The sequence below is a fragment of the Podarcis filfolensis genome (genome assembly GCF_964270895.1).
Source record: "Podarcis filfolensis genome assembly, chromosome: 5".
Lineage (NCBI taxonomy): Eukaryota > Metazoa > Chordata > Lepidosauria > Squamata > Lacertidae > Podarcis > Podarcis filfolensis.
Genome location: NC_139608.1, coordinates 27,618,161 through 27,636,094, shown reverse-complemented (window position 1 = coordinate 27,636,094; position 17,934 = coordinate 27,618,161). Strand labels below are relative to the sequence as shown.

At 41.5% G+C, this 17,934-nt stretch overlaps 1 protein-coding gene across 11 annotated transcripts in view; it reads left to right on the top strand.

The window, feature by feature from the left end:
* Window positions 1-16,637, top strand: part of ZBTB38 (zinc finger and BTB domain containing 38) — a 29,617-nt gene extending 12,980 nt beyond the window's left edge. For 8 of the 11 annotated variants that reach the window (XM_083613713.1, XM_083613714.1, XM_083613716.1 and 5 more), the window contains 3 exons: window positions 507-562; window positions 5,654-5,738; window positions 11,813-16,637. In XM_083613713.1, the coding sequence (XP_083469839.1) occupies window positions 11,822-15,400 (3,579 nt within the window). In that variant the 5' untranslated portion in view covers window positions 507-562; window positions 5,654-5,738; window positions 11,813-11,821 and the 3' untranslated portion in view covers window positions 15,401-16,637. Of the gene's footprint in view, window positions 1-506; window positions 563-5,653; window positions 5,739-8,210; window positions 8,644-11,812 lie in introns of those variants that run through there. The other 3 variants (XM_083613715.1, XM_083613709.1, XM_083613708.1) reach the window with 3 other exon arrangements.
* The last annotated feature ends 1,297 nt before the right edge of the window (window positions 16,638-17,934 follow it).

Below are 17,934 nucleotides of genomic sequence, written 5' to 3'. Positions count from 1 at the left end.
TCTCCTCCTGACTGAGTGCCACAGCAGATGGCAATGACACACAAGGTTTTTGCGCCCCCAGCAATTAACTTGCTACAGGAAATTTACTTGCTACAGGAAAATTCCATACTAGGAATCACTAGGAAAGACATTGAAAATGAAACTGCCGCTATCGTAAGTGCCGCAAATCATAATAGAAATGTATTATGGAGCATGTAATCATGAGGACTGCTGCAGCTTGTTCTCTTAGCAAGAAGCTCTCCTTTTCTATTATGCCCGAGTCTGGATCTGTATTGACTTCCAGTATATTATTTTATTTTTGTATGAAATTTAGGTTGCTGACATTGACCTATAAACCTTGGGCAGTCTGGGCAGTTAGGCTGCAATCCTGTACCCACTTTCCTGGGAGTAAGGAGTACTGAGCATAGTTGGGCTTACTTATGGGAAAACATGCATAGGATTGTGCTGTTAATGTGTCATCCTGATTCAAGTTCTGATTTGGGCAACTCCATCCTTTTTTCGCCTAGATTTCTTCTTCAGGCTCCAGCCCTATGGTTGCCGGCTGTTTCGGATACAGTTGTTGGTAAGTGAGATAACGTTGCCACATGACCAATTTATATCCACTTGACTTTGACAACTCAGCTATGATCCGTCTACAACTAGACAGTGATAGGAAATGGGCATATGTATTGGTCTGAAACAAATCCTTGTTGGAGTATACTTTTCTACTTGATTACTACAGCAATTTATTTTTTTGATGAAGTTGATTTAAAGCAGCAACATAAAAACAACATTCAAAAGATGTGGGGGAAATGTATGTTTTAGAAAATAGCCTTTAAGTCTATAATTTCTGTATAGAAAACACTGTTTTACTAGACAGCTTGGCCCAGTGTGTAAATAAAGTGAGCAACTAACCATGTTGCTGTAGTAAAACAGCACCATTCTTAGATTAATCTATGATTGCTATATTATCATGACCCTATAGCAAGATATATCATTGAGGGTATGGTGGAGCAGCTATAGATTGGTGACAAATCCCAGGGAGACTTGACTGGCACCTTCTTTATGTATCTTTAGGCACCTGGCAAAAATATTCCTCTTCTCCCACAACTTTGGCTAATTAAACTATCTATGGTGTGTCAGTCAGATGCGTGGGGTACAAATAATAAATTATTATTATTATTATTACTGTTTTGTTTAAATAAAAAAAAATAGGCCAGTAGCACCTTAGAGACCAGCTAAGTTTGTTCTAGGTATTAGTTTTCGTGTGCATGCACACTTCTTCAGATACACGAAAGCTTATACCCAGAACAAACTTAGTCGGTCTCTAAGGTGCTACTGGACTAATTTATTTATTTCGACTGTGTCAGACCAACATGGCTACCTAACTGTTTTGTTTGTTACTGTCGCATGATTTTTTTGTGTTTTTATATTGTAAACTGCCCTGTGATCTTTGGACAAAGAGCGGTATAGAATTTTAATAAAAAAATAAGAAGAAATAAATGAATTTTGTATAGGCAGTGGCCCTAAGCGGCTACTCAAGCTTTTATCCAGGATTAATGTGTGCCGTCACCCATTTCCTGACAACCACATAGCAATAAAGGGGAAACGAACAAAGCTGCAGAGGTGCGCTGGTGCATGTGCACTCCTATAGCATGGGCTCATAATAATTAATGCATGGTTAGGGGAGGGGAAATGAGCTGAGCTTAGGAAGAGAGTACCTGGGAGAGAATTTTCCATTCTCAAAGGACTGGTACTGCAGTTATTGAAGAAAACAGATCTGCAGAAGCTCACTCAAGGCCCCGATCATGGAAAGAGTTGAATTCCCAAATCTCTTGTCGTTCACATCCCTGAACACATTGCTACCACTTACGAAGCTTTGTCAGGATGCTTTGCTATATACCTTAGGGATATCAGTGGACATCAGGGTGCTGCTACCTCACACCTGTTTATATCTTGATACAATACAGCAGGGGTGGGGAGCCTGCAGCCCACAGACTCAATTAAGCCTGGCATGGATCCCAGTTTGAGCTGCAGGTTGTTTTCCCAAACCACTTTCAGCTATGCTGGATTGTTCCATGCCAACTTCTCCCCATAAGCAACAGTGACCGACCTTCCTGGAAGCTGGCATAGCAGCTTTGCCCACACTGTGAGCTTGTTTCCGTCACAATAAAACATGGTCTAGTGCATGGGTAGGCAAACTAAGGCCTGGGGGCCGGATCTGGCCCAATAGCCTTCTAAATCCGGCCCATGTACAGTCCGGGAATCAGAGTGTTTTTACACAAGTAGAATGTGTCCTTTTACAGTGGTACCTCGGGTTAAGTACTTAATTCGTTCCGGAGGTCCGTTCTTAACATGAAACTGTTCTTAACCTGAAGCACCATTTTAGCTAATGGGGCTTCCTGCTGCAGCCGCACTGCTGGAGCATGATTTCTGTTCTCATGCTGAAGCAAAGTTCTTAACCCGAGGTACTATTTCTGGGTTAGCGGAGTCTGTAACCTGAAGCGTATGTAACCCGAGGTACCACTGTATTTAAAATGCATCTCTGGGTTATTTGTGGGGTGGGGCCTGCCTGGTGAGCAGAATGTGTGCTTTTATTTAAAATGCATCTCTGGGTTATTTGTGGGGCATAGGAATTCGTTCTCTCCCCCCCCCCAATATATATTCCGGCCCCCACAAGGTCTGTGGGACAGTGGACCGGCCCCCTGCTGAAAAAGTTTGCTGACCCTTGGTCTAGTGTGACTTCTTATATGTTGGGTTGTGGCTCTTACTTGGTGCTTTTGTGTGAAGCTTACCAGCTGAGGCAACAGCTAAACACAAGAAAATGTACAGCAAAAGAGAATGGGCACCTTCAGTTCTGGTTCACAACCTCCTAACAGTAGTTACTGTCAGCTGGAAAAATCACACTGCAAAGATGGATATAATATTGAAACCTCTTCAGCAGAAACAGCAAATGGTGTTTTCAACCGTGGAACCACAGACTTAAACCATGTGGATTAATTTGTTTGCCTTGCACATGGCTACATGCAGCTGTTTTAACTTCCTTCTCCATAATGCGAATGCAGGAGGGTGGGCGGGATGGACGGACACAGAAAATCTTGTTTATATTTGAGCTTGCTTAACCTTTACTTGCTGCAAACCACTCTGTGCTCTTCAGATGAAGGGCAGTGTGTAAATTTAATAAATTTAAGAAATAAATAAGTAAAAAATTCCATTGCTCAGTGTTAAACATAAAAACCATTGATTAGGGGAACTATCTCACTTTAATGTAATTTTCCAAGCAGTTTTCTTACTATAATCAGCAGACTCAGAAGGAAAAGAACATTGAAAATTTCATAGCTGTAACAAACCAAGAGCCCATCAATACCAGTTTTTTGCCTCCAGCCATGGCCGGCAAGATGCTTTGGGAAGCTCACACAGTCAACCCTAACATTAGGCAAAGGGAGGCGGCTGCCTCAGGTGGTAGATACTGGGCTGGGTGATATGGCAGCAGCCACCCTAATTCCCATGAGCTGGTGATGATTTTGCTTGCTTGTTCTGGCTTCTTCTGTCTGGCTGCGTCACCTTCTCCACACACTCAGCAGCCATTGCACGTGTGAATGTGTTGCTCTGCTCACATTGTACATGTTGGCACCACTGCTGCTGCACTGCAGCTTTTGCCAACTGCCTAATGGAGCAGTTAGCAAGCAGCAATGAAGTATTGGAAGGCAGATCTGTGTGTGCAGCCTGTCCCGTGCCCCCTAAACTGCCCCCAGTTGCAGTGGAAGATGCTGTCCTGTCACCAGTTTTGAAGTAACTGGTAGTCTGGTCAACATCTATATGTGCAATGGAGGGAGGCACCTACGGGTCCAGCAAGAATGTCTTGTGCTGGCCCACTGTGCTCATGGCCTGTTGAATGAGCAATCAGAAAAATCAGCATGCATCTCAAAAGAATACCCATGCAATCAGCCACTCCTTCATTGCCTTGAATAAGTTTGATTTTTATGCATTTGATGCACATTTGTGGTGTGAAGCTTCAGTTGCTCTTGGTTATTCTCACATGAAGCTGCACAGCACAGGTCTACTTCTGCCTGATCCTTTAAGTGGATGCTGAACATAGGACCTTCTGCATGTGCTCTACCACTAACAGAGCCGGCCCTCCTATTAGCTAGAGCCAGTGACTGCCTCAGGCAACAGCTGATGGAGTGTTGCGGAGGGTGGCAGCTCTCAAGCAATCCCATCTGTTAGATGACAGAGCTATGTGTGCCACATGGTCTGTCCGGCACCCCCTACGCTAGCTTGAGGTCCTCTGGTGTGGTGGAGGATTCAGCCCAAAGGTCACATTCCCTTTGGGGGAATCTCCTAGAGGTCACATGCCAGTGGTGGGTGGGGCCAGAGGCAAGGAGGGTGCAAAGGAGGACGGGTGAGGGGTGTGTCCTGGGTGGAGTGTGTGTGGTTCAGGGGGATGTATGGCTTGGTGAGAGTCCCCAAAACCATTTGACCCACATTTCTCACTCTTGCTTTATGAAGTATGCCATACCGTATACAGTGGTACCTCGGGTTACATACGCTGCAGGTTACATACGCTTCAGGTTACACACTCCACTAACCCAGAAATAGTGCTTCAGGTTAAGAACTTTGCTTCAGGATAAGAACAGAAATTTCTGTTCAGCAGGAGGTCCCATTAGCTAAAGTGGTGCTTCAGGTTAAGAACAGTTCCAGGTTAAGAACGGACCTCCGGAACGAATTAAGTACTTAACCTGGGGTATCACTGTACTACAGTTAACGCATAACTGTAAGACTGCCGAAGGTATACTGAATCAGTCAACATTTAGATTTTTTTTTTTTAGCTCCTTAATTCCTTTAATTGTTCTGAGTTTTTCTAAGAGATGTATATTTCGAACTACAAACCAACTTCATGATATGCAAGCCTCCATCAACTCAAACAGTCTTTGGCCCACTAAACATGACTTTTTCTCTATAATTAACAGAGAGAAACGCAATTTAGGATTCTTTTTTCAAAGTTCTTATTTTGTGCATGGGCATGCTTGCAGTGTCTCTTGACAACTGTAGCGCAGGCAGCAGCAGAACAAGTCCCAGGGACCTGGCCCTGATTGCCTGCTCAGTTGAGAGGGGAAAGAGCTTTGATGTAGTGCAAAGCTTGCAATTGCAGCTCTGGTCCTTTGCAAGAAGAGCTGCTGCAAGAAGACAGAAGTAGAAGGGGAAATGACTCAGCAGAGAAGTAGACCTGTATTCTTTTGAAACCACAATTTAGGGGCTGCCACCGAAAAAGCACTCTCCTGGGCCACCATTCCCTGCACATCTGAGGGTATCGGAAACGAAGTTAGGCTGAGACGTAGTGACTGATCCACAGTCACCTAGTTTAGCTTAATGCCTGAGAAAATATTTGAACCTGGGTTTCCCTGCCTGAATCCTAGTAAGTGATTAAAGTAATCAAGTTCTGAGCATGTGCCAACAGCGACTGCAGGCCTCGGCAGCTTGAGCTGATGAATGCTGACCATTCAGGCACAAAGGCAGGACAGCAGCTCAAAATAAGTATCATTTGTGGAGTGTTTCAGGAAATAGTGGCACGTGTGCCCTTGATTTTGTGCCTGTCATTTGCAAACTCAAACATTTTAACTGTAGCACCTTTTCAATTATACTGCATTTCGTAATGTATGTATTTCTTTTACAGATATTATCTCTGTCTTTGGGAGCTCTTCAGTTTCTTTGCAGCATCATTTGCAGGCATGCAAATTACATTTTGTGTGTGTGTATAGGTATGTATAGATGTTTGTTTGTTTATTTATTTATTTATTTCATTATATACCGCCTTTTCTCCCAAGGAGCTCAAGGTGTTGCACATGGTTCTCCTCCCCATTTTATCCTCACAACAACCCTGTGAAGTAGGTTTGGCTGAGAGGCAGTGACTGGCCCAAGGTCACCCAGTCGGCTTCATAGCTGAGTGGAGATTTGAACCCTGGTCTCCCAGGTCATAGTTCATCTCTCTCTCTCTCTCTCTCTCTCTCTCTCTCTCTCTCTGTGTGTGTGTGTGTGTGTGTAAATTTTCTGTCTGCATTATAATAATAATTAAGCCTGTAAATGCTTAGCCAATATCCTTTTTTTAAGTGCAAGAAAACTAACATAGGACATGATCCAGTCAAAAGCTCTTTTGAATCACATGGATTTCAGCAGAAGAGATTAAGCATGTGCTTGAAAACAAGGGACTTCAGAGTGTTTAACTGGATCATGCCCCAAATAGCAGCAAATACCTTTCTCAGCAAACACATGCAGGCAGCAAACAAATACATTTCAAATTATAAGACAAAAGCCTACTTTTCCAAGACCTTGCTTGGGTTATTCTAAGCTTGGCTGTGTTCTTTTGTATGTACATTAAATACCCAGTGGTGTTAATTGTGGTTTGGGTTCTTGTCAGGGCTGTAATATTAGAGAAATATAAACAGATCAAAAGCTAGCCTCTTTTAAGGATCTAGACTGGTGCTCAATCCTTGTGCCCTATTGCAGAAGAAGTGAGATGTGATATACCATTGCCTCCCAAAATTTCTAAAGCTGTTTCACATTTAAAGAGATAACAACGATGTCTCAGCCAGTTGCAGAACAACAGATATTATATGGTTACTGACACACAGCCCCATGATTGTTGTCATGACGTGTGCAATATGCTAATCCCTACACTTTGATTTGCTACTATAATGTCAGCCCGTCAGCCCACATGCCCACAACAAACATGGCGACCATGACTTCTTTCAGTCTAGGACTATTTTTTTCCAATTAAAACAAAAACAAAAAGATTATTTTAGCCATATTAAACGCAGAATGGGATATTGATAATGATTTGAGGATAATTTTGGGAAATAGCTGTATTGAAACAGACACACAGCCTTGGGTCTAAATTATTGCTTGACAGCCATTATCCATAAGCAGGAAACACCATGTTAAAGAAATGTGAAGACAATTTCTAGTTGCACAACAAATTCAGTAAATAAAAGATGCTGATGCTAAGGGTAAAATAAAAAGTGTTGTTTATTAATCATAAGCCGCTAATAGCTAACAGCTTACTTATGAATAGCTCATTCACATTATTGAAATTACGTCAGGAATTTTTCTTTCCACTAGTTTGCTGCAATACTTCTTTGTACCTAGCTCCATCTTGTGGTTATGTATGCAAGAGACAGAGAATATGTTATGAGACACAGACAAACAGAAGATATGCTACAGATAGGTAGCCGTGTTGGTCTGCCATAGTCAAAACAAAAAAATTTTTTTCCTTCCAGTAGCACCTTAAAGACCAACTAAGTTAGTTCTTGGTATGAGCTTTCGTGTGCATGCACACTTCTTCAGATACACTTCAGATACACTTCAGATACACTTCAGATATGCTGAATAATTGGCGAGTGGGTTGTGTGGGATTTCATATAGAGTTTCATGGAATTGAGGGGAATTCAAAACATACATCCTTCTAGGGGTTAGGTTGCAATGGAAGTCTGCTCAACACATTTTGGTCAGAAGTACGTTACAACCTTCTCCAGATCTGAAGGAGGGGAAAGCTATTTTTCTGAAATGTTGAACATACAGCTGATTGACTGGTTCTTGTGTCAACAACAGCTACAACAAAAATGATTACTGCTTTCACTTCAGTTATTATTACAGCGTCTATGGCTCATCAGAGTGGTTTTAAAAGTAGCATAAGCAATGGAGGGCTCCATATTTTTTAGTTGGGTTTCTCTCTGGGAAAACCCTTATTTAGTTGTCATGCAGAGGACTGGTAAATAGCACCCCAGGAGATGACCCCATAATTTCAGCTGTGAAATAAATAGCATTACAGTGGTATCTCAGGTTAAGTACTTAATTCGTTCCGGAGGTCCGTTCTTAACCTGAAACTGTTCTTAACCTGAAGCACCACTTTAGTTAATGGGGCCTCCCGCTGCTGCCGCGCCGCCGGAGCCCAATTTCTGTTCTTATCCTGAAGCAAAGTTCTTAACCTGAAGCACTATTTCTGGGTTAGCGGAGTGTGTAACCTGAAGCGTATGTAACCCGAAGCGTATGTAACCCGAGTTACCACTGTACTTCGTCCCTGTCCATCCCTGCTCCACTACATCATTGCTCCAAACTCCTCCTCCTAACTCAATTGGGTTCCCAACATGTTTATATGGCACCTATTATTTTCCTCTACTTATTAGAAATCAGCCTTCCTCTGCATTCTCAAGCACCAGTACCTTACTACTTAGGAACAGTTATGCCGTATTTCCTTTGAAAAGCATGGTCGCTGTGCTGCATCGTCCACAGGAGTGAGTGGGCAGGAGATCAGCCCAGTAATGTTTTGTCAATATGAACATCCGGAGGAAAAGTTGACAACATGTATTTCTGGACTTGAAAAATAACCCCTATCAATAGCTTCAGTTGTGAAATCTACTTTAGACGTCAGAAGCTTGTGCTTCTAATTCCGTATCACATGAGCAAAGCTGACGTAATCTCAGACCTTGTCTACAGGAAGAACAGTTGCTAATACAGTGTTATCTGTAGGGTTGTGGCTGCTTGCCTGAAGCAGGAGTCTTGTCAGTACTTTTTATGTTCTAGATCTTTTCTTGTACATCCAGCTCCATAATTATGTAAGTTTCCATATATGGGACCAACCAGAGCTATGTTAACTAATGCAAATTTCAGGTCAGTAACTTTCTGATTACTGTTAGCTAACATTTCCTTTTCTGTGTTAATATTTGAGATCTATGGATATGAAAGAGGAGGAACAACTTTAGCGTCGGCATATATCGGGATACATCCACTGAGTTTTGATTTATTATTTTTAATGGCCAACATAATGGCGCAGATACAGTTTTCTACAAAAAGTAGTCCAGTTGGTTTTATATGTGTGGTTTTATATTCAAATTTCAGAATATGGTCCTAAATTAATTATCCAATAAAGATGACATAAATTATTGATTTGAGTTATGTACCTTGTAAACTGTACTTGCAAAATGCTATGAAATTTGTCCATTTGCAGTTCTGATAAGACTGTATTTCACAATTCCTCTTAAGCTATATGTGTGGGGGGGGGGTTGCCACTGATTTTACTGCTGACCTTTGCCAAATGCATTTCAAAATTGTTTTATATTTTAAAGCTAGCATTTTAATATAGTTTTATAAACAACACATAACAATACTTTATAGGTAGTGCCAAAAATTTAACCCTTATATTTAAACTACAATGGTCTTTTTTATCTAAGTATATACACAGCTTCTTTGCTTTCGAAATTGCCATTTAATACTTGTCTTGTTTTCCAGGACTGGGCATAAAAGTTATTCATGTACATCTTCCATTACCACTCCCTGACTGCTTTTGCCTACACAAAATAGAATTTAAGTCTTTCACAGTGCAGGCCTATGCATGTATACTCAAAAGTAAGCCCAATTGAGTTCAACAGTTTTACTCTCAGGTAAGTGGGTAAAGAATTGTAGCCTCAGTGTGCCATCCTTTGCAGCAAAAGCAAATAACCTGTCTTTCAATTCCAAACATTCAGTCTGAATGCTCCTCTACTGCAAGTTCTAATACACAAGTGCTTCCCTCTCTGTCTCTGGGTTAATTGAAACTGTCTCATTTAGTGCAGTTTTTGTTTTCACAGGCTCTAACAATCCTATGGATTTTGATTGCTCAGCTGTTTCAGTTTCCTCACCAGGACTTCTAGGCCTTTAATTGGAACAGGGCAATTAGAGATCAGGCCTGTTTAAAGCTTATTACACTGTCTTGTGATAATTTGGCTTCTCAGTCTCTGACAGAGATGGTTAAGATAAGCTTTGTATCCATAAAAACTTGGAACCATGGTGGGGGTTTTTTAAAGAATTTGGTGCACAAGATTCAAGCCAGCCGGATAGAGAGGATACAAATAATAAATTATTATTATTAACCATAATGAAAATGAAGGACCATCAAATCACTGTGGAAGAAAACTCAGTTTATCTGTATTTACTCCCTTTGTTGCATATGAAATATATCTTTCTAGAAGAGGTTACGGGAGTGAAGGGGTTCATTCAGAGGGAATGTTTGCAATGGGGGAACAAGATATTTGCTCTTTGCTGCAAAGGATGGTAAACTGTAATTCTATACCCACTTACCTGGGAAGAAACCTGATTAGTTTAGGGTACACTCATACACATTTACCTGGGAGTGTGTCTCATTTAATTCATTCAGACTTATTTCAGAGTAAATGTGCCTAGGTTTGCGCTGAGAGTCATCCTTAGTGACCTAGTTGATGTCAAAGGGAGAGTAAGAAGGAAACCCTCCTCTCTGGTAGATATATTACCCCCACCTCCTGACCACAGCTGGACCCCTGTGATTACTGGAAGGAAAGGTACTTTTTCATGTGCTTGCCTCCCCAATGCACTTTGCCTCTTCTGTGCCTCCTTCCATTCTGCCCGGTGTTGTCATTGTACAGTGATCATGGAATCATAGAATTGTACAGTTGGAAGCAACCATGAGGGTAATCTAGTCCAATCCCCTGCAATGCAGGAATCTTTTGTCCAACATGGGGCTCAAATCCATGATCCTGAGATTATCAAACTATTTAAACTGAACAAGTTGGCAATGATGTGCTGAGCACAACCTTCACAAGTCGGAAGAGAAAACTGTACAGTACTACTACAACACAAGCGGGGGAAAGCTTTCGAAGCAGACGTTCTGCTTGCCCCGCAGTCAATATCTGTACTGGATCTGAAATTTTTATATATGTAAATTGTTTTAACCGTTTTCATATCTGTAATTGTTTTTATATATGCAACTGTTTATATATGTTTTATTGCATTGCTGAAATTGCTTTGAGAGGCTTCACATAAAGTGATTCATAAATGAAATTACTGCAGGTGTCCCCCCCCACTTACGCGGGGGCTACGTTCCAAGCCCCTGTGCACATAAGTGAAATCACGTGAAGTGAGGAGCACCTTCTAAGCACCCTTGATACCCTTTCTACTGTTCTCTCTTCAATCCGTACCAAAAAATACTGCATCCAAAATTATCCACAACTAGAACTGAAGCTCTGGGACTAGCCGGAGACCGGAGGATGCATTGAAAGGCAGCGGTGGCTGTTAGGGGGGGAGGCTTAGCAGCATAAACAAAGCCCCGCTACACCTCTGGTCTCTTAGGGGCTTCCTTCACCCTCACTTACATCCTCTTCGGGCTCTGGGGAGGTACTCCTCATGAGCCACAGGGACTCTCCAGCTCTCCCCCGCCATTTCCAGGTTTGAATTACTTATTTACTGGTGCTGTGTGTATACATGGTTGTGTGTGCACGTAAAGGGGGGGGCACACCTGTAATAATGATATAAAAAAATTAAGAAAATACTGTGTACAGTATCCATTAGGGGGAGCTTAAAATCCATTTATTCCCCTTTTAAATTTATTTGCCTTCACTTTCATTTTTAGATTGCTCCATCGGGTTGTCAAAGACTACTTTAAGCTATTAGGGACTCTGCCTACCCCTTTGGAGAGATATTGGAGGGGTAGTAAATTAAGAATGGAAGAAGCATTTCCTCTCCAATCCTCCCCATAGAAGTGTCTTTAAATAATAAAAAATAAAAATATTTTTCCCCTGCAAAACTGAGGAGTCATGCGAGTATGCAGAAACTCTTGTTCTGTCTACATTTTCACTGACCTGCTGGTTAGCATATAGAACCACCAAGTTCTTTATTAGAGAAAATGATTTTATTATCCTTATAGATTGAATAGTGCAATAGTCTTTTGAAAGAGCAATGTTGTCAGATAAAGCATTGAGATGTCGCTGAACAGCACATGATACTGCTTTTTGATCCGGTTAACTTTTTTGTCTCTCTTTATTTTATACAGCTGACCATCATGTCCCACTTAAAGGATCTCAAAGACAACTTCCACAGTGACACAGTCCTTTTCATCCTAAATGAACAACGCAATCGGGGTGTTTTATGTGATGTTACTATAATTGTGGAAGACACCAAATTTAAAGCCCACAGCAACGTCTTGGCTGCTTCAAGCCTTTATTTCAAAAATATATTTTTGAGTCGTGCAGCATGTATTTCTGGACATGTACTAGAGCTAAACGACCTCAAGGCTGAAGTGTTCACAGAAATACTCAATTATATCTACAGTTCCACTGTAGTTGTTAAAAAGCAGGAGACTGTCCTAGACCTTGCAGCTGCAGGGAAAAAACTGGGAATATCCTTTCTAGAAGATCTTATGGAAAAAGGGCCTTCAAATTCTCCTTGCCCATACTCATTTTGCAATAGTGAAAAGGGCGAAGTAAAAGAAGAAAAAAGACAAGACGATTCAGCTCTCACAAACGGACCAAGAATCACAAATGCATACTCAATTTTTGAGACAGAAAATAGTAATAATTTGTTTTCTCCTCTTGATCTGAGAGCAAGTTTTAAAAAAATTCCAGAAGCAAATAAAGCACCCAGCACTGGTCAGGATAGGAATGGGGCTTGCAAAGATGTGGAGCCAGCCAGCACATTGGCGGAACATTCCTATGCTGTTACTACAGGTTTTGATTCTTTTCAACGAAATTCCTTTTATAACAATGAAAATAGTGCCGCTTGTAAAATGGGTGAAGAAGAACCTGAAGCTGTCCAGTCAATGCCTCTGGCTGAATCCGTAATTCAAACATATAGTATGCCAAAGGCTACTTATAACTCCCATGACAGTGAAGTACCTGCAGCAAAGGGATCAAACCACAAAGGAGCCAGTGCGGAAGGTCACCACAAAGCAGTAAATGATCACACAATTTCTTTCGATAAATCCCACCCAAATACCGTCCTCCCTTCGAAGGAAGATGAAAATAAATCGGATCACATTTCTGGATCAGTAGTCACAGTCATTCCACATGTCTATAACTGTTGCACCAAACCACTTAATGATGGGACTCAGTTCTGCACTCATCTTCAACTTCACCCACAGCCCCCAGAACCTTTAGTCTGCAGGTACTGCAGCAAACAATTTGAAAGTGCTGCCGGACTAGAGACACATGAGCAAGTATGCAGGGAATTGGGCAGCTTGTGTGCTCCAAGTGAAAATGAGCAGAGTTGTTTAGATAATTTTACAACTTCTAATGGAAAAACTGGCACCTCATATGTGAACCTAGAGCCTGCAATGACAGAAAATAATCTTCCCGATTATGCTGTCACAAACTCCGCAATGCCAGAAACGGACCACTTTGTTAACGTCGTTGACGGACAAATACTTTATACTTGCAATGTCTGCAAACGGACCTACGTCACCTTGTCTAGCCTCCGAAGACATTCAAATGTCCATTCGTGGAGAAGAACTTACCCTTGCCATTACTGCAACAAAGTATTTGCATTGGCAGAATACCGTACCAGACACGAAATCTGGCACACAGGAGAAAGGCGATATCAGTGTATCTTCTGCCTTGAGACCTTTATGACGTATTACATACTCAAAAACCACCAGAAATCTTTCCATGCAATTGACCATCGGCTTGGAGTTAATAAGAAAACGGCTAATGGCGGCTTGAAGCCAAGCGTCTATCCTTACAAACTTTATAGGCTTTTGCCTATGAAATGCAAAAGAGCGCCGTATAAAAGTTACGGAAACTCACCATATGAAAGTGTGCAAGCAAATGTGAAAGTTAATGAAATACCTTCTAGTACCTGCATTGTTCAGAATACTGTCACTTCTGAATTGAATTTTTCAAACACAAGTGTCTCCTTGGAAACATCTTCATGTAGTGATGCAAGGGCAGCACCCATGAACCCTCCAAATAGTTCTTCCTGGGAATGTGGTACATCAGAATCAGACCTTAAAAATAATACTTATACTACAGAAAGGCCATTGCCTTTCACAGAACTTAACTCTGGTCCTCAGGAATATGATCCCTCTCTTCAAACGTTTAGTAGTAGCAATGCCAATGAAAATCCAACCTCTGTTATTAACTACAGTAATTCAGCATCCCCTGTAATAGTGCACCAGGGTAGAGTTTCATCTGTAATAATGCACAGTAACTCTGTCAATGCAATAGGAAGCAGCATTATAGCAACCCCAGATATTACGGCCAGCCAAGGGGCAAGCAATGACCACATACATGGGTCAGATGATCTCAAAAGCAATGGTAGGACAAGAAGCAATAAGGAAAAGAAAAAAGTAGCAGTGTATGACAAAGAAGAGACATCAGAGGAATTAAAATATATGACAAATACAGAAATCTCGGACAGACCCACTGGTATCTTTGAACCTTCGAGTAAGACTGAAACCTACATTGCAAAACCTGCATTGCCAGGAACATCTGCCGATAGCAATGTGGCTCCTCTGTGTCAAATAACAGTTAAAATTGGGAATGAAGCCATTGTGAAAAGACAAATTTTGGGGTCAAAATTGTTTTACAAAAAAGGAAGGAGACCTAAATATGAATCCAGAGAAGATCATGCTACTCAGGCTGCAGAACGAGAAAAGAGAGAGAGAAGTATGCCTCGAGTTTGTCGACCAGACTACATTGAACTCAATGAAATGTGTGATGATGTAAGCGACCATGACTCCAATGATAAACCGTGGCGCCCATATTACAATTACAAACCAAAAAAGAAATCTAAACAACTAAGGAAAATGAGAAAGGCAAAATGGAGAGAGAAGTACAAAAGCAGAAATTCCTTCAGAGAAAGTGAAAAGCCATGCGTCACAAGTTATGCACTTAGGAACATTCCTGAAGAAAAGGTCCCTAATCAGGAAGATGATGGCGGAATGCCGAGTCTTCCCTGTGAACTCTGTAAAAGAGAGAGCTCTTCTCCTGAAGGAGCAAAGGAGCATTTACACTGGGAGAGAACTACTTCTGGGTCCTATATTTGTGAGGTATGCCAAAAGGGGTTCCAGAGCCCATCTGCTCTAAGGATGCATATGCGATGTCATACAGGAGAGAAGCCCTACCCTTGCAAAACCTGTGGGAAGAGGTTTTCAGTAGCAGGAAACTTGCAGAAGCATGAACACACCCACTCAAGGGTCAAGGAGTTTGTCTGTCAGTACTGCAACAAGGCATTCACTCTAAATGAAACACTCAAAATACATGAGCGAATCCACACAGGTGAAAAGCGCTACCACTGTCAGTTTTGCTTCCAGAGCTTCTTGTACCTTTCTACCAAAAAGAATCATGAGCAAAAGCATAAACGTGAGCATAGCGGGAAGGGATATGCCTGTTTTCAGTGCCCAAAAGTTTGCAAGACAGCTGCAGCCCTTGGAATGCACCAGAAGAAACATCTGTTCAAAAGCTCCAAGCAAGAGGATAGAAAAGATTATCCATTTCATGAAAGCACTAAGCCATTTGCAAGTCAACACTTCATTGACTCAGATGGGCAGGAAACAGCTAAACCTTTACTAAGTCAAAATGCAATTGAAGCAGATGGGCATGAGGCAACTAGCATTCAGAATGATGCATCAGATGTTGGACTTTGAGTAAGAAAAACACACAACAGGCAAAGAAAACAGAAAGAAGAGAGACCAGAAGTACAAGTACTTAATTAATTAATAGACAATAATAATAGTCTAGACTTATGGAAGTTCTAAAACTTGAGGTATTGCATTTAAATATATTTAATATATTACATGAAAAAATGTGCCAGAAAAAGCTAAAAGGAGAATTTTATAGAAGTAGACACTTATGTCTCATAGAAGAAAAAATATGCCTAATTTAAACATGTTAGTATATTTTAAATGATTTCCCATTGAGGTGGATTATGACTAGTTTATTAAGAGTCTGAACCATTCATTCATTCTTATATATGTGAGGATGGATTCTAATAAATCACTATGTTATTAAGAGTGTACTGCAAGTGTGTCACAGGCTTGTTATATATTAGTGCTATCAGGTGGATAGCTTGATCACACAGCTAGAGAAAGCAGACAGTCCACAGGGCTGAACCCTCTTCCCTCCCTCCCACTCTCATCCTTGACCAGGTGTGTATACAACAGCAGTCAGTCCATAACTTTCATGTGAAAATCCATGCACATCTCCTATATACAGCTATTCCTTTCTTCCCCAATGACCTGGCAAAAGCCCTGCAACAAAATGTTTCCCTGCTTAGAGTTCAATCAGATGTCCTCCTCTAAGATACCATATTCCATTTCTGCTACCACCCAGTTTTTTTTGTGTCATAATTGTCATTTAACATTCCATGGCCACTGAGTGCACTCAATTCCTCAACTGGCTGTTTTGGTTTCCCCCTCTGATTCTGCTTTGTTTTGTACTTCTGCAAGCATTGGAGCTCCCCTATCCATGCTGATACCTCCGTCTTGGCATGGTTGGGGCCAAATAGGCTACTAAAGGATCAGTATTTGCCTCAGAACTTTAGAAACAGAGGGAACAAGTCTTGGAAGATTCTTCAGCAGACAATTAACATGCATCCTATTAAGAAAATATTTTTCCATTAGTTATGCACTTTTATTTAATTTGATCAGGCTTGATGGCACTGCATATTAGGTAATATGAAGGGGAGGGGAGGCTGTCTTAAGAATAGTAGAAATATCTTGTTTGGGGGAGATGGGTTGTGTTTTCCTCACAATCACTGGTAAGGCCTCTAGGGCTACAAATTAATAATAGGGTTGATAGGGAAATAAATAAAAAGGAGCCGAGGTCTCAAGAGAAATATTCAGGAAGACAATAATTTTATGAAATATATTATGTCAGGAAAAAGCATGACAGACCTTTAAGAGAACAATCCTATGGTGGTGAAGAGATTCTGTGGTAGAGCCACATCTGAAGCCCAGCCAGCTAGCTGTGACCATGCTGGGGCGAGCAATGTTTATTCTCTCTTTTTATTATTCCATTTTAAATTGCTATTCCTCCCCATTGATGCTAATGGAGGGAAATTGCTATGTCAGCACCAGAGCTGGTGTAGTTTTGGGTCCTTTTCAAGGACATGCCAGGGAAATGAGGGGGCTTAGGGCCTCCACAGCCTCTGCAAACATATCCTTATCATCATCAAATTTATTACCCATCCTTCACCAGCAGGTTACAACAATTTAAAATTAAAAAGTTAAAACAGATTGCAATCGCAGGAATAGGATGGGCCTTGAAAACACATGTCTCAGGTGCCACAGGCTAGGGAAGGCATGGCCAAACTGGGCCCTCCAGCTGTTTTGGGATTACAAGTCCCATCATCCCTAGCTAACCGGACCAGTGGTCAGGGATGATGGGAATTGTAGTCCCAAAACAGCTGGAGGTACCCTTGACACACCCCTGAAACATTCTGTTTTCCCCTACACTCTCCCCCCCCCCCCGACATACACTGCTGACAGGTCATCCATACCCGTAGCATTTTGCCTAGGCATATAGGTGGCCTTTAGGAGCAGAAGTACCACCTGCTAACAGGCAAATCTGAAAGCAGAGTGGCACTTGCTCAGCTTCCAACAACCCCTGCACTGGCTTCTGGCCAGCTTTAGGATTGTCCTGCAGGGATACAAAAAGGGAAATAAATACATTTCAGATTCTCAGACAGTAGAAGCCCACAGGGCTGTATGCAACTACAGGGTCCTTTACCTTTAAGCATTAACACTAGTGCTAATGGGTTCCCCACAGCTATATGTGCCCCATGCTGCCTCTGGAGGGTTGGAGGGAAACCTAGAACAGATTTGGGGGGGTGTTGGAGGATATAGGAGGTGGTTCCATTGCACAAGGAAAACTCCTTGTGCAATCGCACAAGCTGCTTAGTGATACAACCTTATAGTCTACATTTCATAGAACAGGAATGTTCTAAAGAATATCCATTGTACCACACCTGACACTGACCTTGTATATTAGTATTTAGATTCTCAGCTCCACCTAGCATAGAGAGCTACTAATACACTTACCTGCTTGTTTTAGGGGACAATACACAGGAAGTAACTATTTCACACAACTGAAACCAGTATTGAAGGAAGTTAATTGTGCCCTGGGTTGTTCTACAGCTGCTTTGGTTTGAGACGGTTGCAACTAGGAAATATAATTTTCA